The sequence below is a fragment of the Schistocerca gregaria genome, chromosome 6 (assembly GCF_023897955.1).
Source record: "Schistocerca gregaria isolate iqSchGreg1 chromosome 6, iqSchGreg1.2, whole genome shotgun sequence".
In the NCBI taxonomy this organism is placed as follows: domain Eukaryota; kingdom Metazoa; phylum Arthropoda; class Insecta; order Orthoptera; family Acrididae; genus Schistocerca; species Schistocerca gregaria.
Window position 1 is genome coordinate 481,427,829 of NC_064925.1, and position 25,226 is coordinate 481,453,054.

General features: G+C 41.3%; 1 protein-coding gene across 2 annotated transcripts in view; it reads left to right on the forward strand.

The window, feature by feature from the left end:
• Window positions 1-25,226, forward strand: part of LOC126278662 (uncharacterized) — a 252,376-nt gene that overhangs the window by 38,388 nt on the left and 188,762 nt on the right. For both annotated transcript variants that reach the window (XM_049978896.1, XM_049978895.1), the window contains exon 2: window positions 13,451-13,572. In XM_049978896.1, the coding sequence (XP_049834853.1) occupies window positions 13,512-13,572 (61 nt within the window). In that variant the 5' untranslated portion in view covers window positions 13,451-13,511. The remainder of the gene's footprint in view (window positions 1-13,450; window positions 13,573-25,226) is intronic.

A 25,226-nucleotide genomic window follows, 5' to 3' on the forward strand; every position in this document is an offset into this window, starting at 1 on the left:
GTGTAATTTTCAGCATTGCTTATACTTTTAAAGGTAAGGATTAATATTATCATGTTGTTGTTATTGTTGTGGTCTTCAGTCCTGAGACTGGTTTGATGCAACTCTACATGCTAATCTATCCAGTGCAAGCTCCTTCATCTCCCAGTACCTACTGCAACCTACATCCTTCTGAACCTGCTTAGTGTATTCATCTCTAGGTCTCCATCTACGATTCTTACCCTCCACGCTGCCCTCCAATGCTAAATTTGTGATCCCTTGATGCCTCAGAACATGTCCTACTAACCGGTCCCTTCTTCTAGTCAAGTTGAGCCACAAACTTCTCCCCAATTCTATTCAATACATCCTCATTAGTTACGTGATCTACCCATATAATCTTCAACATTCTTCTGTAACACCACATTTCAAAAGCTTCTATTCTCTTCTTGTCCAAACTATTTATTGTCCTTGTTTCACTTCCATACATAGCTACACTCCATACAAATACTTTCAGAAACGACTTCCTGACACTTAAATCTATACTCGATGTTAACAAATTTCTCTTATTCAGAAACACTCTCCTTGCTATTGCCAGTCTACATTTTATATCCTCTCTACTTAAACCATCATCAGTTATTCTGCTCCCCAAATAGCAAAACTCCTTTACTACTTTAAGTGTCTCATTTTCTAATCTAACTCCCTCAGCATCGTCCGATTTAATTCGACTACATTCCATTATCCTCGTTTTGCTTTTGTTGATGTTAATCTTATATCCTCCTTTCAAGACACTGTCCATTCCGCTCAACTGCTCTTCCAAGTCCTTTGCTGTCTCTGACAGAATTGCAATGTCATCGGCGAACCTCAAAGTTTTTATTTCTTCTCCCTGGATTTTAATACCTACTCCGAAATTTTCTTTTGTTTCCTTTACTGCTTGCTCAATGTACAGATTGAATAACATCGGGGAGAGGCTACAACCCTGTCTCATTACCTTCCCAACCACTGCTTCCCTTTCATGCCCCTCGACTCTTATAACTGCCATCTGGTTTCTGTACAAGTTATAAATAGCCTTTCGCTCCCTGTATTTTACCCCTGCCACCTTTAGAATTTGAAAGGGAGTATTCCAGTCAACATTGTCAAAAGATTTCTCTAATTCTACAAATGCTAGAAACGTAGGTTTGCTTTTCCTTAATCTTCCTTCCAAGGTAAGTCTAAGGTCAGTATTGCCTCACGTGTTCCAACATTTCTACGGAATCCAAACTGATCTTTCCCGAGGTCGGCTCCTACCAGTTTTTCCATTCGTCTGTAAATAATTCGCGTTAGTATTTTCCAGCTGTGGCTTATTAAATTGATAGTTCGGTAATTTTCACATCTGTCATCACCTGCTTTCTTTGGGATTGGAATTATTATATTCTTCTAGAAGTCTGAAGGTATTTCGCCTGTCTCGTACATCTTGCTCACCAGATGGTAGAGTTTGGCAGGACTGGCTCTCCCAAGGCCGTCAGTAGTTCTAATGGAATGTTGTCTACTCCCGGGGCCTTATTTCGACTCAGGTCTTTCAGTGCTCTGTCAAACTCTTCACGCAGTATCGTATCTCCCATTTCATCTTCATCTACATTCTCTTCCATTTCCAGAATATTGTCCTCAAGTAGATCGCCCTTGTATAGACCTTTCGTATACTCCTTCCACCTATCTGCTATCCATTCTTTGCTTATAACTGGGTTTCCATCTGAGCTCTTGATATTCATACAAGAGGCTCTCTTTTCGCTAAAGGTCTCTTTAATTTTCCTGTAAGCTGTATCTACCTTACCCCTAGTGAGATAAGCCTCTACATCCTTACATTTGTCCTCTAGCCATCCCTCTAGCCATTTAGCACTTCATGTCGATCTCATTTTTGAGACGTTTGTATTCCTTTTTGCCTGCTTCATTTACTGCATTTTCTTATTTTCTTCTTTCATCAATTAAATTCAATATTTCTTCTGTTACCCAAGGATTTCTACTAGCCCTCGTTTTTTTACCTACTTGATCCTCTGCTGCCTTCACTATTTCATCCCTCAGAGCTACCCATTCGTTTTCTACTGTATTTCTTTCTCCCATCGCTGTCAATCGTTGCCTTATGCTCTCCTTGAGACTCTGTACAACCTCTGTTTCTTTCAGTTTATCCAGGTCCCATCTCCTTAAATTCCCACCTTTTTGCTGTTTCTTCAGTTTTAATCTACAGTTCATAACTAATAGATTGTTATCAGAGTCCACATCTGCCCCCATACTAGTATTAATGAGTAAGTAGACCTTTACAGTCGCAATAATGCAGTTCCGCTCACTCACACTCAAGGCTTTCTATTTTCGCGATGTTTTATTGTGCAGTGTCATTGGGTGCCATACCAAAGTAGGGCGGTATGTGCTATACAAGTAACTTTTGTTTTGTTTTTAGGGCACGACATCAATGTTGAAGAAGAAGCGTGCCGATGACTGTCGAGGATAGTGGTCTGAGACTCTAATGAAGTAGGGGATTTCAAGTGTTTTGGAAGGCGGGACGATCGAAAGACCCACTGCCGTTCGTTTTAATAGAACTACACTGCAAAGGAGATTAAACTAATTTTAAGGAATCAGGAGGCATCTTTGACACCTCACATGGGGGTTTTTAAAATCAACATTTGAAGAAAAGATTTCTATCGAAACTTTACGAAGAACCAACCAGAACTGTCTTACAGAAAACTCCAGTCCACAGTTTAAATGCGCTCTGTAACTTTCAATTATCCATAGTTTAAGATTTTTTTAAGCAAACTGCGTTTTTATTGCTTTATATTTTTGATATACTCCAGAAACATTGAAAATAGCGCATCCGAAGAGAAGAAAAGTGCAAACGCGAAACTTTGCAAATAACTACAGTGAGAGCAGATATGCAATGATCCAAGTTTGGTGTTAATGCGCATGCCCCCAGACCTACAGTGCCGCTGCAGTCAGGCAGGGGGCGTATAGTGGACGGGTCACACACGTGACGATCACGTTCCGACTCTAGGAGGACGTTAGTAGGGGCAGGGGCAGAATGCCAGCTAGACGTGTGAGACGATGTTTCTCGTAGTTAAGGCAGTCCGAGAGGGGCCCAATTACCATGAAAACCACAGGCTGGTCGACACGCCTTGTGGCTCGTCAGGTCGATCGTTCGAAGTGTTCTGTCAGAGGACATTGGCAGCAGTGGACAAGAGGTGGCAGCCGCTATCAGGAAGACGACGGAGCGAGAGGATCGAGGAATCGTTCGGCAAGTGATCAGGGATCCTACAGCGAATCGCTGCACGGTACAAGCAGATGTATAGGTGCCAATTTTTCCACAAACCATTTCCAGACTCCACGAGAACGCTAATTTGCAATCCAGACGCCCTTATATGTTCTACCTTAACACTAAGACATCGGCAACTCCGTCTGCAGTGGTGCCAACCCAGAACGACGTCGACCTCCGCAGAGATGCAAAACGTGATGTTTCGTGATGAACGTCCTTTCCTTTTGGGGACTAGCCCTAATCGCGTACAATTCCATCCATGCTGTTGCAAGCCATATCACCTGCACAGCCAGCATTAGTTGGGTGGGCCATAGCCTACGATGGCCGGTACACTCTGATTGTGGAACGCAGAATCTTAGAAGGTCAGCGTTATGTTGACTACATTGTTGAACTCCATGTAGGGTTGCCCCTACATGGCCTATTAAGCGCATTGTTTCAGCAAGACAATGCTCGTCCGCAAAGAGCTTGAGTTGATCAGGACCTCTTACATGTTCCAACTCTTTCATGGCCGATCTGCTAACCGAACTTTACCCCTACAGAGCAAGTGTGCGACCAGCTGAAACGCCAGATACTGCCGTGTCACTCTGTACATGACTTGGAGATGGCTGTTGAAGATTTGTTTAGATTAGATTACATTAGATTAATTATTCATTCCGTAGACACATAAAAGAGGGAATACTCTTGGGGGGTGGGACCTGTCGGATAAACACTTTACAAAAATCTAATTAGAAAAACTTGAGTTTCATTAATTTTAATGATCCTCAGTCAATAAACAGTAAAATTATGCACATGAATTAAATTTAAACTTCTAATATTTTCAGGTTTAATACATACATCTGCTTTCATTAAATCCATCATTCAGACATTTGCTAGTTTCTTGACTATTACAATAAAGTATTGTAAAAAATTAAAGTAAATTATTCATTTCAGTAATCCTCAGTTAAGAACAGTCAGATTATGTACAAGATTTAAAATTAAACTTCCACTATTCACAGACTTAAGACTTAAACCTGCTTTCCATACATTCACCACACATACATTAGGTAGTTGCTTGGTTGCTACAACCAAGTATTGTCAAAAATTAAAGTATGATAAATTCTCATTAAAATGGTCAACTGCACTTGTTGAGAAACTCATGGATGGAATAGGAGTTGGCCACTAAAAATTCTTCTAAATTATGTTTAAATTGTGCCTTGCCTGAAACTAAACTCTTAATGGTTACGGGTAACTTATTGAATATATGCGTTGCTGAATATTGGACTCCTTTCTGGGCAAGAATAAGTGATTTTAAATCTTTATGTATATTGTTATTATTCCTAGTACTGATACTGTGTACAAAACACTTAGTTGGAAAAAGGGATGTATTATTTACAACAATCTTCATTAAGGAATAAATATACTGAGAAGCTGTGGTTAATATGCCCAATTCTTTGAATAGGTTTCGACATGATGTTCTTGGATTTACACTACACTTTACTCTTATTATACGCTTCTGTACTCTAAAAATTTTTTCTCTGTTTGTGGAGTTACCCCAAAATATGATTCCTCATGGCACAATGGAGTGAAAATAAGCAAAATATGCCAGTTTTTTATATTTATATCTCCCACGGTATCATTCGCATTGCAAACACAGACTTGTTTAGGCGCTTTAGCAATTCGTTAGTACGTTGCTCCCAACTGAATTTATTACCAAATTTTAATCCCAAAAATTTTACACTCTCAACTTCTCCTTGTGAACCATTCTGCCTCAGGACTTCAGACTAATCAATCTGATGACATACCGCATTGCGGCATATGTTGTAGCTAAAGGTTGTTCAATGAATTATTGATGTTGCACTGTATTTGTTTACTTGCCTTGATGTTGGGATCAACTGAATGGCTTACCTGCATGATTACATGTAAGAAATTTCTTTTCGATCCGTTGCTCCCATCATGGTGCTCTGTTTTCAATGCTCTTGAGTGTATAAACAGATTAAATTCTTTACGAATCACAAAACACTTTTTTATTTGAAAATCTATGTTTTGTTGTACTGCCCACACTCTTGGAAAACGTTTTGCTGCTGTGTAACATTTTGATTAGAATTTTCTTTTTTACGATTTATACCAGAGCAAATGTTGAAGTAAAGGTTTTATGCAGTTATACCTTATTTTTAAAAAAACAAAAGTTTTATACCAATTTTGACTTGAGTGACCTATACTAGTTGCGGCTACCCTATTAGTGGTCTTTCTATTTCATTTACAACTTGTTAACGACGTTATGTAATTCGTCTTGGATTGGCTAGCGACAGTAAAAATATTGTATTATGGCAACACTGGAAATATATTGTTCTGAGAAGAAGTGTCACTGTACGCAAAAAAACGATTCACCTAGAAAGAGAAAGAAAAGCAGAAAACTGTAACTTCAAAACCTTGGAAAGTGGCACTACAGTTAAGTTTTTTAAATGCAAGTATCCAGTCTGATAAAATATTACTATAAATAATAAGATACAGAAAAACTTATACATTTGATTATTTGAGTTCCTTACTCTATTTTGATGGAGAAGGAAATTAGAATAAATTAACCAGGTTTCACCAGATCCACTGGAGTGTTCATATGAAAGGCTGGGGAACTCAGTCCAGAATTCAGAGGACGTACTGCCCTTGATAGGGCCATGCATCTCAAAGCACTGTGATGTTCAAACTAACTTTTGGCTTCAGGACAGATTTATCAAGAAAGAAAATTACATAGTGAATATTGCGCCTATTACTTACGGGAGTGAATGCTGGACGCTCAACAAAGCGAGAAAATCAAAAATTGAAGTAGCGAAACGGAGAGTTTTAACGCTTGTCGCGGCACTCTTTGGGAGATCACACCCGCAACACAGATGTAAGGCAGCAGTTACCGTTCTCTAATTTAGAGACCAGGATAGAAGGCTGTAAACATTACTGGGCAAATACATCCAACAACTGGACTCTTCAAACCTGACTAAACGAGTTATGTAACACCGATGTCAATGACATAGTGTGGTATGATACTTCATAGCAGCCGGCTGAAGTGGCCGTGCGGTTCTAGGCGCTACAGTCTGGAACCGACCGATCGCTACGGTCGCAGGTTCGAATCCTGCCTTGGGCATGGATGTGTGTGATGTCCTTAGGTTAATTAGGTGTAATTAGTTCTAAGTTCTAGGCGACTGATGACCTCAGAAGTTAAGTCGCATAGTGCTCAGAGCCATTTGAACCATTTGAACTTCATAGCACTCTTCGGGAAGCTAGTCTTTCAGACCGAACACATTGTCAGTATATTCACGATGAAGTAAAACAAGACGAGAAAAGTAAGAGAGAAGTAGAGAGAGATATTAGTAGGGGAAGGAAGGAGACAGAGCCATAGAGGAAAGCTAGCCTGGGAAACGAGAAGAGAGAAATTATATTCAACTCTGATGCAGCGGAACACATGTCACCGATGTTACGATAACTGAGAACGTTACTTGACAGAAGCAGCATCATGGCAGAACGCCAACTTGTCTCACGCAGTTGTTTTGCCGATTTGGGGAGAACATTAATCCTCAGGGACATACAGCCCCAGGCTGGTGAACACGCACAGACATGTACTACACAGTGGTGGTGTCACGTGACCGAATCGTAAATTGGAACAGCAGCCAGAAAATGGGAGAAAATGCTATACTGCAATGTAACCCGCAGTAGGTGTGGTACGAGGAGCCGAGAAATCCACTCCTATACTCAACAACTCATTATACAGCGTGTGTGGCGAAGGATTCCGTTAAACAACTTGGCAAGAGTCCCAGAACATTGAAAAATACGGAAGAATTGGTTGAACTTCGGTTTATATGAGAACTCTTTTGTGCATGGATTTCCTTAGTAGTTTTCAACAAATTTGAGTCTAGCACATGCCTTCCCCAAGGCCAGATTAAATCTTCGTATAGAGCTGTATACGTGAAGGTTGTTGCGAGTTTGGTGATTGGTGGCGGTCATAGAGCATTACGGTACGGGATACTATCGCCTATTTACGGGCATTAGTTACATTTACTTATACTAAGTGTCACATGCCGATCTTACCGCAAGACAGTTACCACATTTAAGACTTCGTATTTCGTAATACGTTTTTACTGGTGTCATTTCGGTAGAACTGAAATACGACGTGTGCGAATATCCTCAAAGATCTTCAAGTGTAATCCTCGAGGTTGTTTATGTACTGTATAAAATAACGGAAACAACAATAACCCTATTATATTACCTTCAGATACTACTTTTGCTTGTGGCGTCTTCAAAATAAACCAATAGTAACTGGAATAGCCAATTAAGAACGTTAAAACCTTCGTCAGGGAACGTCTTACAGTCAATTTCGACAATCAATAATAATGGAGTGCTTTTATAAACGCACTGAAGTACATAGGAAGTGCAGGGAAGCTCAGGCGAAATAGATTCATGAAAAATGTGAAGAAATTATTCTTGAAAGGACTGACTTAAAACACAAAAAAATGTCAAAACATCTTTCCGTGAAATTAAAAGCGAGGATGGCAACATGAGTACAGCGGGATTATCATTGTTGCATGCAAAGGAGAGAGAGTGGAAAGGGTCGTGATAGAGGAAGAAGCAGTAGTCGACAGGGAAGAGATAGAGGATACAGTATTAGAGTCAGAAGTTAAAAGAGCTTTGTAAGACTTAAAAGGAAATAATGCTGAAGAGATAGATAATATTCGCTTGGAATTTCTAAAATCATTGGGGGAAGTGGCAACAAAACAACTATTCACATTTGTGGGACTGACGATATACCATCAGAATTTCTGGAAAGATCGTCCCACACAATCCCGAAGATAAAAAGAGAATTATCGTACAGTCAGCTTAACAGCTCATGCGTCCAAGTTGCTGACAAAGGTAATATACAGAAGAAAAGAAAATTGAGGGTCTGTTAGATGACGATCACTTTGGCTTTAGGAAAGGCAAGGGTAACAGAGAGGCAGTTTTTGCCATTGGTACTAGAAGCAAGACTGAAGGAAAGTCAAGACACGTTCATAGGATTTGTCGACCTGCAAAAAGCTTTCGATAATGTAAAATGGTGCAAGATGTTCCTGAGCAAAATAGGGGGTAAGCTATAGAGAAAGACGCGTAACATCCACTATGCACAAGAACCAAGAGGGGGTAATAACACTGGAAGACAATGTACGAGGAGTTCAGATAATGGTGTAAGACAGGGATGTAGTCTTTCGCCCATTGTTTAATCTATACATCGGAGAAGCAATGATGGAAATAAAAGAAAGTTTCAAGCGAGGGACTCAAATTCAAGGTGAATGGATATCAGTAATAAGATTTGCTGATGTCATTGTTAACCTCAGTGAAAATGAAGAAAAATTGCATGATCTGTTGAATAAAATGAACAGCGTAACGAGTACAGATTATGGATTGACAGTAAATCGAAGAAAGATGACAGTAATGAGAAACGAGAACAGCGAGTATCTTAACATTAAAGTTGGTGATCACGAAGCAAATGAAGGAATTCTGCTATCTAGGCAGCAAAATAACCCATGATGGACAGTTCAAGGAGGATATAAAAAGCAGAATAGCACAGGGAAAAGAGCATTCTTGGCCATGAGAAGTCTACTAATATCAAACATAGGTCTTAGTCTGACGAAGAAATTTCTGAGAATTTACATTTGGAGCACAGCATTGTATGGTAGTGAAATATGGACTACGGGAAAACCAGAACAGAATCGAAGCATTTGAGATGTGGCACTATACAAGAATGTTGAAAATTAGGTCGACTGATAATGTAAGGAATGGGCAAGTTCTCCACAGAAGGGAGAGGATGATAGAACATCTGCTGAAACACCAGTCCCGCCTTGCAGCAGTGACAGCAGCAGCCATCAACACTTGATGATGTCGAGCAGTTGTGCCAGTTACACAATACGATCCGGCGGCAAACCCGTGATGCGTATTTGCATCAGGGAATAACTTCTAAGTTACTGGAGGGAGCTGGAGAGGGAAAAATCTGTAGAGGAAGACAGAGATTGGAATACATCCAGCAAGTGATTGAGGACGAAGGTTGCAAATGCTACTCTGAGGTAAATTCATACTCCTCGGGATAACATACTACTTCAGACGGAGATTCGCTGGAAGGTGTCCGGAAGGAAACGAGAGATTCTGGTAGTAAAATGGTAGAGAAAACAGTATAATTGATTGGCGACGCAAATGATAACGATAAGGAAGTTTAAACAGTACAAAATGTATCTGCACAACACGATCACTTTCAGGAAACGTTGTCAGAATGTCGTTGAAGGGATAATTAACCGTGTTCGTGGAAGCAATAAAATTATGTTGCTGAATATTGACCCTAATACTGGATTTTTACAGAGCACACAGTCAGTTTATAAAGTGGGCTGTGTTGCGTAAGATGGTCAAATGATTCAGGAAACAGAGTCTGTCAATAAATCTATGTTACTATTGATCTTAGACTAAGTAATATAAATTGAAACATATTCACAATACCTATATTACACGATGCTCAAATTTCCATCGAAATACAAATTCTCGGGTTACGTGAGAAAAATTCTGAGACGGAGTAAGAATTGTAATTTTTCGGCGTATCTCGCCATAGACAACTATGAGTTCAACGAGACCCGCCTTCTTTAACGAGAAAAAACCTTAAGTTATTAGGTGCAACTACCTAGTGTCGAAAATCCCATCGAAAAATGTCCATCATCTTTATAGTCAAGGCAAATGGTGATCACATCTGGAAATATTTGGAGTTCTAATACTTTGCTCATTCACGTTTCTTGGGATGCTGATTAAGACGTTGGTGCCTTGGATTTTTCCCGAGTACATAAAAATAGTTTAAGCAATAAATAATCCGGTTTTACTGTCTTTTTGTTACAACTTCTTTCACCAGTCTTGTGATTTCTTTGATTTCGCCCGATACGAATTCCTCTTCTGAGTCAATCTCTTCAACTCTTGCACCCTACATCCTTAGTTATTTGTTGGACCTGTTCCAGTCTTTGTCTTTGCCTACAGTTTTTGTGCTCTACAGTTTTCTCTAGTGCTATGGAAGTTATTCCCTGATATCTTAAGTCCTATCATCCTCTCCTTCCAGGTTGTCAATACTTTTCACATGTACGTCATGCGGAGATACTCATTTATTATCTTACGAGTCTGCTCAGTTTTCAACATGATTCTAAACCATCCCATTTCAAACACTTCGATTGTATTTTTTCTGTTTTTGACGTAGTCTTTGGTACATTTCCATACACAGCTCGGCTCCAACAGCCCATTTTCACTTCTTTCTTCTTTAAATTAAGTAGACTTGTTTTGTCCAGGACTGCCCTCATTACTTGTGCTAGTTTTTTGCATCCTTGTTGGTTGCCAATCAAATGCTTCAAAGACAGCAAAATTCCTCCGTATACTTTCACCAGTTTATCATTAATCTCACGTCTGCTACTCCTCATCACTTTCGCCTTTCTTGAGTGCTTATTAGACCAGTCATTCTATTTAACATTCATGATAATATGAACTTGAATCAAACAGTAAACAGCTGTTATGTGATAATTTACCTATGATAGGTTTCTCTGGGTTAAGGTAGCATCTTCAGATGGCTAGTGTGTCACATAAATTAGCACACGGAGAGGTCCCCGGTGGTCTTAGTCACAGAATCCAACCCCATGAAGAGGTAAAGTCGTCAACAAGTAATAACCACAGGAGGATTGGCGCGAATAGAGCACACGTCAGGGACCTGTAGCTGGTTGCTCTGAGTGTAAAGCACTGGAGGTGGTCAGCTGTATACTAAACTGACTGGGATCGTCATAAGAGTGGAGGCGATAGTGTGTGATGGAAGACCACAACACGTGATAGTCGCGGCGGCATTTTAACATTTGAATCACCCAGGAGGGAAGGCGGAAACGAAACTTCACGGGTTGAGAGGATATATGATATTATTGCGGTGATCGAGTCAAATTTATTAGTAACTTGGTAACATGAACCGACTTACCAGTACGACGTTGAGGACCATCACTGATAATCTTACAGCTGGCACTGGGACGGAATTGATGTCCGAGTTGTTCCCACACACGTTTTATCGGTGAGAGATCTGAGAGTGTTACTGATCAGAGGAGCAGCTCAGCATCACGCAGACAGTGCGTAGAAACATGCGATATGTGTGGAGGAGCATTATTTTGTTCAAAAATGACTTGACAATACTGTCGTGTGACGGATAACACGCTAGTCAAGAGGATCCGTGACATACCGTTGTGCTGCCTGAATTTCCTGTATCGCTACCAGGCGTGACCTGATCGTACCCGATGGCTCTCGACACCACGATGCCAGGAGTATAACATCGTTGTGCCTCTCCAACTGAAGAATGGGGACCCTCCCCAGGTCATCACAACATCTTCCGACATTGGTCATTCGGTGCACAGCAGAACTGCGATTAATAGATGAACGCAGTGCGACGTCATTCATTAGCAGTCAGTGCTTTCCATACTAGTCATCAGTCGACATGTTAACTGGGCCTTACGCATGGGGCGGTAGTACCCTAGTGTGGCTAGTCTCCGACCAATGGTTCGGGAAAATGTGTGTCACCAAATTCCGTCCAGCGCATGTTTCGGGCAGCAGATCGACGTTCAAGATTGGCAGTCTGGCAACACTGTAATCAAATGTACGGTAATTACCTCTGTCAGAATACCACACCGTTGCTTTGCAGATGGTGGACTGGCTAGCGTTTCGGGTTAGCATACAGGAGGTCGACGGTTCGTTTTCTTCCGTTACCTTTTAAAGAAACCTTTCGCTTTCGTGAACGCGAATTGTGTCGCACCACTGCGTCTAGTAGATTCCAAACCTTTCTTGTGTGTACCCTCCCCCAGTGGTCCCATCGACTAATACCAACTATTATTATTGTTACGGTCAGGTCCATTATACTTCGTTAGAGCCTTGCGTCACCAGTAGGGCCAGCAACGTGCTTTGCAAACAATTTTGATGAGACCGTTAGGGGAGGGTACACGGAAAAAAGGTTTGAAATCTAGTAGATGCAGTGGCGCGAAACAAATCGAGTTCAAGACGTGCGAGAAGTTTCTTTAAAAACTGACCAATGAAAACGATCGTATTTCCATTTCTGTATTCTAGTACGTAACTGCAAATGTTTTGCAGAAGACCCATTGTAATCGCTGAATGACGATTAAGACGCCAGACATAGTACCAAACACAGCACTGCTGTATCTGCTAAGAGATTTAGTTACCATACCTGTGATTACTGTGCTGCCAGATTGCCAGTTTTAACATCTGCGAATTTTTCTTCGACCCCTCCCCCCCCCCCTTCTCTCTCTCTCTCTCTCTCTCTCTCTCTCTCTCTCTCTATATATATATATATATATATATATATATATATATATATATATATATATATATATATATATATATAATGGTTCAAATGGCTCTGAACACTATGGGATTTAACATTAGGTTAAGTCATAGATCATTATTCCCCTATAACATCTTTTTTAAATCTTTATTTCCATAACAATATTAATTATACATATTAACTCACCTCCTAACATGATTAGTGGGCCATAAGTTGATACAAAAAATTGGGTTATAATGCTGCTTAAATATTACAGTTATGTTACTGAATTACAGTTTAAACTACTACAGTGTGTTAGTTTTCTACAACAATGGGCAGTTTAATTTAACCTACTTGTTAACTATGTAACCTAGAATGACTACTAACTGCAGCGTCACAGGTGTGCCAGTAAAGTACAAACCTACTTAGAAAAGCCAGGCTCCACGAGCTAACCCCGAGGGGCATGCCCCTGGCACTAGGCTGGCCAAAGTTAGTATTCGCTGCAGTTTCCTAAATTAATGTCCTAAATCTAAGTCCTACAAAAAACTAGCTTAGCCTACGTCATATTCGGTGCTTTAGTCATAGTCGGTGGTATTGACCCCATCCCCCCTAGTCCCGTAGAACTTAGAACTAATTAAGCATAACTAACGTAAGGACATCACTACATCCATCCATACCCGAGGCACGATTCGAACCTGCGACCGTAGCGGTCGCGCGGTTCCATACTGAAGCACCTAGAACCGGTCGAACACAGCGCCCGGCTTTATATATGTATGTGTGTCTGTCAGTGTGTCTTTGTGCATCTTTTGCTGTATGTTTAAAACAATACAGTAACTTTCAAATTGTGTTACCAGGCCAAATAGTTTGTGGTACATTTCCCGCAGGTGTTGCCCGACGAGTCCCCAGTGTGCGACTCCAGATGGCAGCCTGAAGACCGTCGCCGCTATGGGCTTAGCGGCGAACTTTCTGCTGCAGCTGTTGGTGTCTGCCGCGTTCTCCCTTGGAGGTAGGCTACATACAATACGTACGTCAAATTAGTACACTGAGAACGCCTAAGAGTCACATTTATAGCTGAAATCAAGCACTGTTTTTATCAACTGAACGACATGTTGTGTTAGTACTGTACATGTAGTAGTAAGGTAAACTTAATTTCTGCGAAATTTCAAATATTAATTCGGTGGTTACATTGTTTTGATAGTCCTTTCTTCTTTTATAAGCGCCTGACTTATAATTCTTGAGTGAAGTGATATATTTATAGCACTGTGAGTCATTTAACTCACCGCTTCCACAGTTTGGGAGGAAGCATATACACTCCTGGAAATTAAAATAAGAACACCATTAATTCATTGTCCCAGGAAGGGGAAACTTTATTGACACATTCCTGGGGTCAGATACATCACATGATCACACTGACAGAAACAAAGGCACATAGACAAAGGTAACAGAGCATGCAAAATGTCGGCACTAGTACAGTGTATATCCACCTTTCGCAGCAATGCAGGCTGCTATTCTCCCATGGAGACGATCGTAGAGATGCTGGATGCAGTCCTGTGGAACGGCTTGCCATGCCATTTCCACCTGGCGCCTCAGTTGGACCAGGGTTCGTGCTGGACGTGCAGACCGCGTGAGACGACGCTTCATCCAGTCCCAAACATGCTCAATGGGGGACAGATCCGGAGATCTTGCTGGCCAGGGTAGTTGACTTACACCTTCTAGAGCACGTTGGGTGGCACGGGATACATGCGGACGTGCATTGTCCTGTTGGAACAGAAACTTCCCTTGCCGGTCTAGGAATGGTAGAACGATGGGTTCGATGACGGTTTGGATGTACCGTGCACTATTCAGTGTCCCCTCGACGATCACCAGAGGTGTACGGCCAGTGTAGGAGATCGCTCCCCACACCATGATGCCGGGTGTTGGCCCTGTGTGCCTGTGTCGTATGCAGTCCTGATTGTGGCGCTCACCTGCACGGCGCCAAACACGCATACGACCATCATTGGCACCAAGGCAGAAGCGACTCTCATCGCTGAAGACGACACGTCTCCATTCGTCCCTCCATTCACGCCTGTCGCGACACCACTGTAGGCGGGCTGCACGATGTTGGGGCGTGAGCGGAAGACGGCCTAACGGTGTGCGGGACCGTAGCCCAGCTTCATGGAGACGGTTGCGAATGGTCCTCGCCGATTCCCCAGGAGCAACAGTGCCCCTAATTTGCTGGGAAGTGGCGGTGCGGTCCCCTACGGCACTGCGTAGGATCATACGGTCTTGGCGTGCATCCGTGCGTCGCTGCGGTCCGGTCCCAGGTCGACGGGCACGTGCACCTTCCGCCGACCACTGGCGACAACATCGATGTACTGTGGAGACCTCACGCCCCACGTGATTCGGCGGTACGTCCACCCGGCCTCCCGCATGCCCACTATACGCCCTCGTTCAAAGTCCGTCAACTGCACATACGGTTCACGTCCACGCTATCGCGGCATGCTACCAGTGTTAAAGACTGCGTTGGAGCTCCGTATGCCACGGCGAACTGGCTGACACTGACGGCGGCGGTGCACAAATGCTGCGCAGCTAGCGCCATTCGACGGCCAACACCGCGGTTCCTGGTGTGTCCGCTGTGCCGTGCGTGTGATCATTGCTTGTACAGCTCTCTCGCAGTGTCCGGAGCAAGTATGGTGGGTCTGACACACCGGTATCAATGTGTTCTTTTTTCCATTTCCAGGAGTGTAGTTTCCTGACGATTCCGGGAAAATGTTTTAGCTTTAGTATACTTCTATGACAAGCGTCATCCGTTTTTATCCATAATGTAGGAAGATTACACAAAATAACCATTATCATTTATGACTTTTACTTACTCCAAGCCGGCCGCTGTGGCCGAGCGGTTCTAGGCGCTTCAGTCTGGAACCGCGCTGCTGCGGTCGCAGGTTCGAATCCTGCCTCAGGCATGGATGTCCTTAGGTTACTTAGGTTTAAGTAGTTCTAAGTTCTAAGGGACTGATGACCTCAGATGTTGAGTCCCATAGTGCTCAGAGCCTTTTGATCCATTTGAACTTAATCCAATACACATACCGAAACAATATCATAAGATGCATAACATACGAGGGCCATTTTTTCCAAGGTCCGATCTATCGTGAAATGGAAACCACAGCGAATATCAAAAGTTTTTTATTTGCAACATTTAGCTACATCTTCCAGCTATGTCTCCACATAGTCGCCTCTCCGACAGGCATTTATCATAACATGGTACCAACTTTCTAATACCTCGTCAGAGAAGGCAACCCCTTGTGTTTTCTAGCAATTATTTACGCAACTTTGCAGCTCATTGTCTGATCCAGATTCTTGTCCTCGCAGTCAGCAGGTCATGTGAGCAAAGAGTCGAGTGCTTATTAAAGACTGATGACTGCTATAGTTACCTACTGCGGCAATGTTTTGACTGCTTGAGCAACATCTGTTCTCGACCTATCATTCCGTGCAGCTACACCTAACACAACGGCCTTTACATTCCCTTTAGGTTGGTGCAAATATTCTGCCTTGCAACTCTTGTAATTTACTTCAGGGTCCAGCTACGGTGTGTCCTGTTCTCCCTCGGTGTCGAACTTCTTTCTTCCATAAATTAAGTGGCTATAAACAAAACACTGCTTCTCTACTTAAATAAAGTGTACATTGGTTCAGATTAACTCTGTACATTATTACAAACTTTCACAAAAGGTAACATGGGAATTAACTAACATTACAGTCTTAAAGACTTCTCGTTCACATTCTGTGAATAGTATATAACAACAAACGCTTATATACATCATATTCGTCTTCCTTGGTGCCGGACATCTTTCATGGTACCAGAGCTCTTTCATTACTCCTTCGTCCATTGAAAATACAAATGTTCTCCAGCAAATGGACTCCGCACAGATAGACTCCGCACCTGTTGAGTAATAGTTTCCCGCAGTATGTGGCCCGGTGTTTACCAACTAACTGTGATCACGCACATCTTTAGTCTGAGCTCAATGTTTGACGTACGTTATACATGCGCTTCCAGCAATGGCATGGATCACTACAAGATGAAAACCAGTGGGAGCCAGGTTCCGTCTGTATGACGAATAATCAAACACTCCCCATTGAAAACACTCCAGGAGCGTCTTTGTTGAAGAACCTCAGTGTGTGTCTAGAGGAAGGACAATGCCTGATAGGAAAATTGCTGTTCGCGTTTTCCGAACTGCCCTTTATAGACGATTTTCTCGAATCGATTGATCCATGCGCCGAACAAGATCGTTGGTTGGTTGATACTCGTTTCCTTCTGTTACCGCCTGCTTGTGGAATGTCCCTACGTCCTGCTTCAAAGTCCCTGCAGCACTGACGCACTTTCCTGGCGCGTATGACACTTGCGTTATGTGGGCTGCATGAAATCGGGCGGAATCCCTGATCATGAAGAAATCGAATGACAGCACACAATTTCCCACTTGGTGGCAGATACTACTGTTCTAGACGTCTTTATGTGCTCAGTGTGCACTCAGAAATGAATACTGCTACATGAAACGATTGACGGGCATACAAGAGAAACTGTACAACATATTTACACAAAGTTTCATGGGATTTTCACTTTCGTTTCAATTTCGCGACCAATCAGACCCTGAAAAAGATAGCCGTCGTATTAGTAAACGTGGTTTGCACAAAAAAAAAAACTCTTGTTGATAGCTACGGAAGAACTACGTTCAGAAACTGGGTGCGCAACTGCAGTTGGTGCAAGTTTCTCGAACCATTGTAATGCGCTAAACTGAAAATATAGAGGAAGGTATGCCGGTGCAGGTGACACTGAATGTAAAAGGCAAAGTTCCATTTACATTGTCCTTAAATGAAGCGCTGGACTTCCTATACAAATCACAGCTAGTAACGTTTATTTGGACTGAAACTATGTACGTTCGGGACAAGATGTTAAACTTCATCCCATTGATGGGTACACCAACAGGGTAAGATACTATTGATACCATTGAAGCAGTTGTGAGGAAATTTGTCCTGCATGGGGCATTATCCTATGCCAAAAGACAGTGCTCTACCCATGACTCACGTAATCAGTTGGTTACCGTAACGCTTACAAAACAAAATGGAAAATTTTGACGGATTTGTCATTCATGAACATTTAATAATTCTGTCCCTTAGCCTGATGTCTTTAAATTACAACTTCCATCGGTTATAGAGAGTTGAGAACGTGCGCCGTATGACGAATTAGAAGAGTCACCTGCGGCTACACGGCATGTCTTCTGGCGGTGAGCGCTTGTCAGGGCTGTGTTCACCGGGGCCAGAGCCAGGTCTCGCTGTGAGCGACCGTGCATCAGACGGATCGCCACCAGCTGAGACGATACCCTATCAGCAAGTCAGCTTACTAGTACGTCTTTTCCGAAACAGTAGTTTCCGGTCAACTGTTATTTACTCATCTCTCTACAGTGTCTCGAAAGGAACTACAGCCTGTCGTCTGTTCCTTGAGTGAGGAGATCTCTTTCCATTCAGTTTCTAACCAGTACTGTAAAAAGAATAACTTCCTGCGCATCTGGCCTTCACACCGACTGGCTTATGCGAAATTTACTGTTGGTCTTCTGACGGTAGCAGGTGAACTAAGAAATGATAGTTGTGCGTGACTCAAGTTGTGGACGGCACATACTTGATGCAGTAACCCATGAAAGAAAAGCCTAAGACGCGTTGAAAAAAGTCGTGGCATAGATTCAGACTGGCGTCAATGTATCGCAGAGGAATGGATTTTTTTTTTTTTTGCGATTTCAAATTCATTTTTGACGGCTACTGGACAAGTGTCACTAGCGTTCCACCCACTAAGTTTGTTTACTCAATGAAGACGTTGGAGCGTCCCTTCATCTTCCCTTGCAACAATTGGAGTACATCAGTTGAGCAGCTGATGATTGGGGAAGGGCGAGTTAGTCCCTCGGGCCACAGTTTGTAAGTGTCCTAGCATGTCAAAACATGAACGGTTATAACGACTAACATGTGAGATTTTACATACAACGCCCATGACTTCTATGTAGAACGCAAGTCCTTTGCGATTGATGTGTAATGTGGAGTATGCAAGTTGACTGCCTGGTACTTATCGTAGCAACGCACAACTGCTTATGTCACAGTAGTATCGTTGCAGACTGGATGAAACCGGCAATGACACATTTTTTTTTTCCTTTTGATCGCAGCAGCTTGACTGAGGACAGCACTGTATCTTCATGTGCGGGGAAGGTTTGAAGAATACAGGGCTTGTGGGGCGGCGGGTAAATAATCAAACGGTCGATACTTTTGCTATGAACTACCTCAGAGAAAACGGTCTATTGACACACAGTCAACATGGATTTAGAAAATTACATTCTTGTGAAAGACAACTAATTCTTTATTGGTATGAAGTGTTCAGTGCTATTGACAACGGATTTCAGATTGATACCGTATTTCAGGATTTCCGGGAGGCTCTTGACACTGTACCACACAAGCAGCTTGCAGTGAAATTGCGTGCTTATGGAATATCGTCTCAGTTATGTGACTGGATTTGTGAAGCCCTGCCAGAGAGGTCACAGATCGTAGTAACTGACGGAAAGTCATCGAGTAAAACAGAAGTGATTTCTGGCGTTTGCCAAGATAGTGTTATACGCCCTTTGCTAATCCTTATCTATATAAACAATTTGGGAGACAATCTGAGCAGCCATCTTAGGTTGTTTGCACATGACGCTGTCGTTTATCGACTAATAAAGTCATCAGAAAATCAAAACAAATTGTAAAAAGATTTAGAAAATATATCTGAATGGTACGAAAATTGGCAGTTAACCCTAAATAACGAAAAGTGTGAGGTCATCCACATGAGTACTGAAAGGAATCCGTTAAATTTCTGTTACACGATAAATCAGGAAAACCTAAAGGCCGTAAATTCAATTAAATACCTAGGAATTACAATTACGAACAACTTAAATCAGAAGCTGCACATAGAAAATGTTGCGGGGAAGGCTAACCAAAGCCTGCGTTTCATTGACAGTACACTTAGAAAATGTGACAGTTCTACTAAGGAGACTGCCTACACTTCGCGGTGTGGGATCCGTACCAGATAGGATTGAAGGAGTACATCGAGAAAGTTCAAAGCAGGGTAGCACGTTTCGTACTATCGCTACATATGGGAGAGAGTGTCACAGAAATGATACAGGATTTGGGCTGGACATCATTAAAACAAAGGCATTTTTCGTTGCGACGGAAACTTCTCACGCAATTCCAATCACCAACTTTCTCCTCCGAAAGTGAAAATATTTTGTTGATACCAACCTACATAGGAAGAAAAGATCACAACGATAAAATAAGGGAAATCAGAGCTTGTACGGAAAGATATAGGTATTCGTTCTTTCCGCTCGCTATACCAGATTGGAATAATAGAGATTTGTGAAGGTGGTTCGATGAACCCTCTGCCAGGCACTTAAATGTGATTTTAAGAATATCTATGCAGATGTAGGTGTAGATGTCGTCATGAAAAGACACTTAAATTGTCTGAACATGCATTACACCTACCTTTACCGTTTACAGGAGCCTGAAAGCTATTTTTGCGGTCAGCCAGAAAGTGATGGAGAACTAATTTTCAATCTACAAGTCCACCTTACTTTTTCAGCTCACTGAAAGAAAATGTTGGTACTTGCTATTTACTCAGCGGGATCAGAAACTACGACCATAAATAAAAGTCCTGAGTTTTAACCGATTAATATATTCTGTAAAAGTTCATACGCACAATATATAATAATATACCTAATAACAATAATATCCCTATCGCAAACAGTATATTATCTGCTCAGAGGCGACCTTTACAGGAGGTTCCAAGTAAAATGAACGAAAAAAAAGGTAATTCAGTACAGTTATTATATAGATGCGATAAATCACTTTAATGGGGGCCAAATGAACAATTAAAGTCAATATAATTCCAGTAAGCCTGCAAAACTAAAAACAAATTACTGTAGGGGCCTACATAGACATCGCGCATCTGCTAGATGCCCACGAAATACGTAATTTTGTTTTGAAGCTGACAGCCAATGAGAAAATAGGTGCAGTTTTCAAGCAGTAATGGCGGACAGCATCAGCTGGTAATATAAATAATTTTATGATAGCTAATTTTACTACACAAAAAATTAAATATGCACTCCCTCCAAAAGAAGTTACATACAAACATTAAAATAAAATTATAATGAGCAGCAAAATGTCTGACAAGAGTTTTGAAAGGAAATTATTAATTGAACTTTAATTTGGCGGGTTTTCAACACTGTCAACAAGACAAAATTGAAATATTGTGACAGTATTTTTAAAATAGTTAATTTAGCTGCAATTGTCTTTAACTTTGAAATGAGAGAGAGCGTAATAATTTTCTTTTAATGTCTTAACTGTTGCTGCAAGCAGTGCGATGACGTCAGCGGTGGTCCGCGCGGACGATGTGTGAAGTGAATCCTGGTTCGTGGCGTGAAGATAATGATGGATCCTCCTGTTTCATTAATATTCCAATTACGGCGGTGGTCCACGTCTCCGTTGCAGTCGAATCAGGTGGCAGCACTGGCGCGAAAATAATAGTTCCAATCTGTGCGTTGTCGTTACGCGCGCGACGCTTTATTATTAAAAAATTATTAATCACGCGGTGCGGGTAGGTCGGAATTAGGCACTGTCTTTAGTATTTACGATATATATCTAGTTAATGTCAATACTTCGCACAGTTCTTTCACCGTGTTGCCACAGGAAAACAGTCACATGTATTTACCATTAAAACAGTCCGTGAAACATTATTTCAATTTACGTCGTCGTCTTTAAGACAGTTTGGACGATATAATAAATGTTTCTTGATCAAATCACAGCACTGTTCTTTTACTTAACATTTTGGTTTGTTCCACTTTCACGCAATTCTAACAGTTAGTGTCTCCATACGACAATGGTGTCTGATTCATGGCTAATTGTCACCAGTTCACACAGTTCGTAAAATCGTCACCGCAAACACTCGATAAACTTTTCAGGTTTTACTGTTCACTTAATAATGCACGATCTCCTATTAACACAGCGGACTCAATGTAATTAATTGTTTTTCCGCGTATCACCGTCTTTCACGCCGAACTTTGTCATGTTTTTCCACCTGCGAACCGGCCGCGTACCGCAACAACTCGCACCCTCTCTATCGATAGTCGTTCATTCTCTCTCTGACACAGTACATCTTCTAGCCTAACCAAAGATTTACAAAGCATGTAGCACCAGAACATTCGTATTAGTACAATATAAAATATAAAACAGTAGCAAAATGAATGGAGAGACAATGTGACGTATTAACAAATAAAGAATAGTTGAAATAAATGATACATACTTACTATGACAAGGTAATGCACAAAAGAAAAAAATACTATCGACTTTCGGGGATTGCAATGTCTTTACAAACCGCCAGGTCTTAGTATTATTAGATGAATGTAATCGAGTGCAAGAAGTAGAACCTTTTATTGCAAGTACAAGTGATTCTTAACCTATTATGAATAAGAACGTTTTCGTTCCTAATTTGGATTTTAGTAAATAACTTTAAAACTAATAGAGCTAGCTTATTGGTGTCATATAGAGATAAGGTTTATATGTGTAACAGATGTTACATACGAATTTTTGTCTTTCTGAGTCTAATATTTAGCGCCTTCAGTTTTCGTAAAACCACCGATTTTGGCCAAAATATTGCTCATGTCATGTTTAGAGTTGTCAGTTTTAATGGTGACATACAGTTGCATATTCTGGCCAGTGTTTAACTTTGTAGTCTTATTATTCAGCCCCACTTATTTATTTCTGAAGGCCATATTGTTTGCCCATTATATTCATTTAATAATTCTGAGACCTTACAGTATTAATATTAATACACTGAAGCTTTATACACTTAATACACTGTCGAAGTTTGGAGAAGTTATTTTAATTTTTGATTTCGCTCTTAGATTATGGTGCAGTCCTTTGTATGTTAAGCATCGGCACGTTATGGTGACGTGACGCTGGTAGCAGTGAACTGGGGTAGACCACGGAACACTCGCTCGCCTGTGTACCTCTTACAATGATACAGCGCTTGTTTTGCCTCACGCTGACTGCTTATCACATACGTCCCCACACTCATTTCACGTCAAACACATGCATAACGTCACAGACAAGCAAATCCGTTCTGTCGATACGTTCCGCTTCTCAACGTCGACACTGGAAGCCTCATGGAATACAAGGCAGTCGGTGAAACTATAAATCCACTGAGGAAGACCTATGGTTTTTTGGTGGTTGATCTTGCTTCAGTAATTTCCAGTAAACCTCCGATTCTTTAAAGGCTCGTACCTCCGCGCATATAAGAGCTTCGGGCTTTTGATAACTTTATAATTGAGTTAATGTGCTAAATATTTGACATTAAGCATGTAAGCGAGAAAAAATATTGAGAAGGTTTGAAATTGTATTTGAAATTTATTGAAAGTAGCTAAGTGCTGTCTTTATGAAACAGTGGATCAATATTGTCTGGGTAATATGCGCTCCATTTTATGTAGAAGCTATTTTACTGGCATGTCGATGTTTAAGACGTCATATCTACTTAACTATGAGACGTACAGTAATATGATTTTGTAGAGTAATGCAGTGTTGTAAGTGGATACTCGCTGCCAAGTATATGGCGAATAGAGCTAGCACCAAGAAACTGTCGATGAAGCCCGACCAACAGGCATTACACGCATTGATCAAAATTGGTAGTGCACTGAGAATGGCTAGCTTCTAGCTGAAATATAGATCTGCCAATAAAATTTGAAAAGGATGACTGACAGCTGAAATCTATTATTTACGAGTCAATATAACAGTCGCTGAGTGCAACAGCCTTTTGAATGGAAGATAACCTGCTGAATAAGTTAAAACGTCATGCCTGATGCTGAAGTTTTACTGCAAGAAGAGCGAAAGTGTTTTCCCTTTCATCATTTTGTGGGGATTAGGAAACAAGAAAAAGCTTCGAAAATATTTGAAAGTATGTCTAAAGGTTGTTGGAAGTCGATAAGTGCCCTCATCTCCAAATATTCGATGAATTTAGTCCGTGTAATTTGCGCCTCGTGAGCCACGCTATCAGACCTTTCATGTTGTTGGGCAGGCAATAAAAAAAATTTGTTTATTGCATTTTGAAGTCGTTTATGAGCTACTGACAGGTTTAATAATGGGTCATAAAGGTGATTTTTCGTCTATCGATATAAGTGCGGATATTACTATTTTTTTTTCCAAATTGTGATGGATTATCAAATGTTTGTATTAGATGCCTTACCGTTTGAAAATGTCCCTACATGTCGACAGAGGGTGAACATCGCTGAGAATATGCTGTAGGGTTCTGTAAAAGACGGACGCGAGCGATGTTGAAATCTGCATATCAGATCTCTTACTCTTTTTGGAACCAGGCCAGATCTGTAATTTTTTGCAGTTGTGAGGAACTCATTCCTGTACGAGAGATTCTCGGTAACAAAGTCAAATATTGATACGGCAGTGTCATAATGCTTAAAAACACTTTTAAAAGCGAAATGTAGTTTTTCTGCTCTTCGTCTGCATTCTTTATTTCCAACGCTTGACTAATACATGGTAGGTTGAAGGTTTGGAATCGTTTATCGACTTTACATATGACCAGAACATAAAGAAAAATCTCTGACAGATCGAAAGGACATAACTTCCAAAATAGTTTTAGGTTTCACACGTGGTATTTCTACGGGTGCACGAGTTTATATTAAATTTTGTCTACCAATTTTCCTGTGGAATACGTTCGTATGACAGGAAACGATTGCAGTTCACGTGTCTTTACAAAAACGTAAACTATTGGATGTACGCTATTACGAACCAATATCTCTGACGTCTGTCTGTTGCAAGTTCCTAGAGTGTATTCTTAGCTCAAACACTATGAAGTTCCTGCACGTTAAGCACACACTTACGAAATCCGCAGTCTCGGGTTGAAAACATCAAAAGTGAAAAATCTATAGCTTCATGGAAGCACGTTCACCAATCAAAAGAGCACGGGCCCTGCTTAGTTCACTTGTGATTTCACCGAGTACGTTGCGTTCCACGAAGCATACAACGTCGACGTTGAGGAAGCGAACGCACTGATCGATGCGATCTCCCGTTTTTGCAGTGACAGTGTAGTAATCTGTATTTACGCAGCGTTCTCCGAATAATATTAGTAAACAGGTTAATTCACGTGGAACAAACTTATCCAGACCACGGTCTATAACATCTTTCAGCATTAACCACTTCTGTTCTGCAACTAAATGCTTTTTTATTCCGTTATTGAGTGGGATGCTTACTTGAAGTTGCTCTCTTTGAGGCCTAGAGATAATGTTTCGGAAAGCTGCTCCCTTTGAGGCCAGGAGAAAATGTTTTGGGTTTTCTTAATTTGCGTATGGTGTGCTGTGGATCAGAGACGAAATACATACTGTGTACTATGATTTGCCATTTGCTCATTTTAAGGTTAGATAACTTGATTTAACTTTTCACTGGTCTCCCAGCACCATGAACAATATTTAGGGAAGGTACGACAGAAGCCGGTAATGTCCAGAGGTGTTATTAGCAGGAGAAAGGGATGATCAATTAGAATGCCCGCATTCAGATTCTGAGGATGATTGGCTGAAAGGCTTGAATAAATAATTTCAGGAATTGATTGGAGCTCGA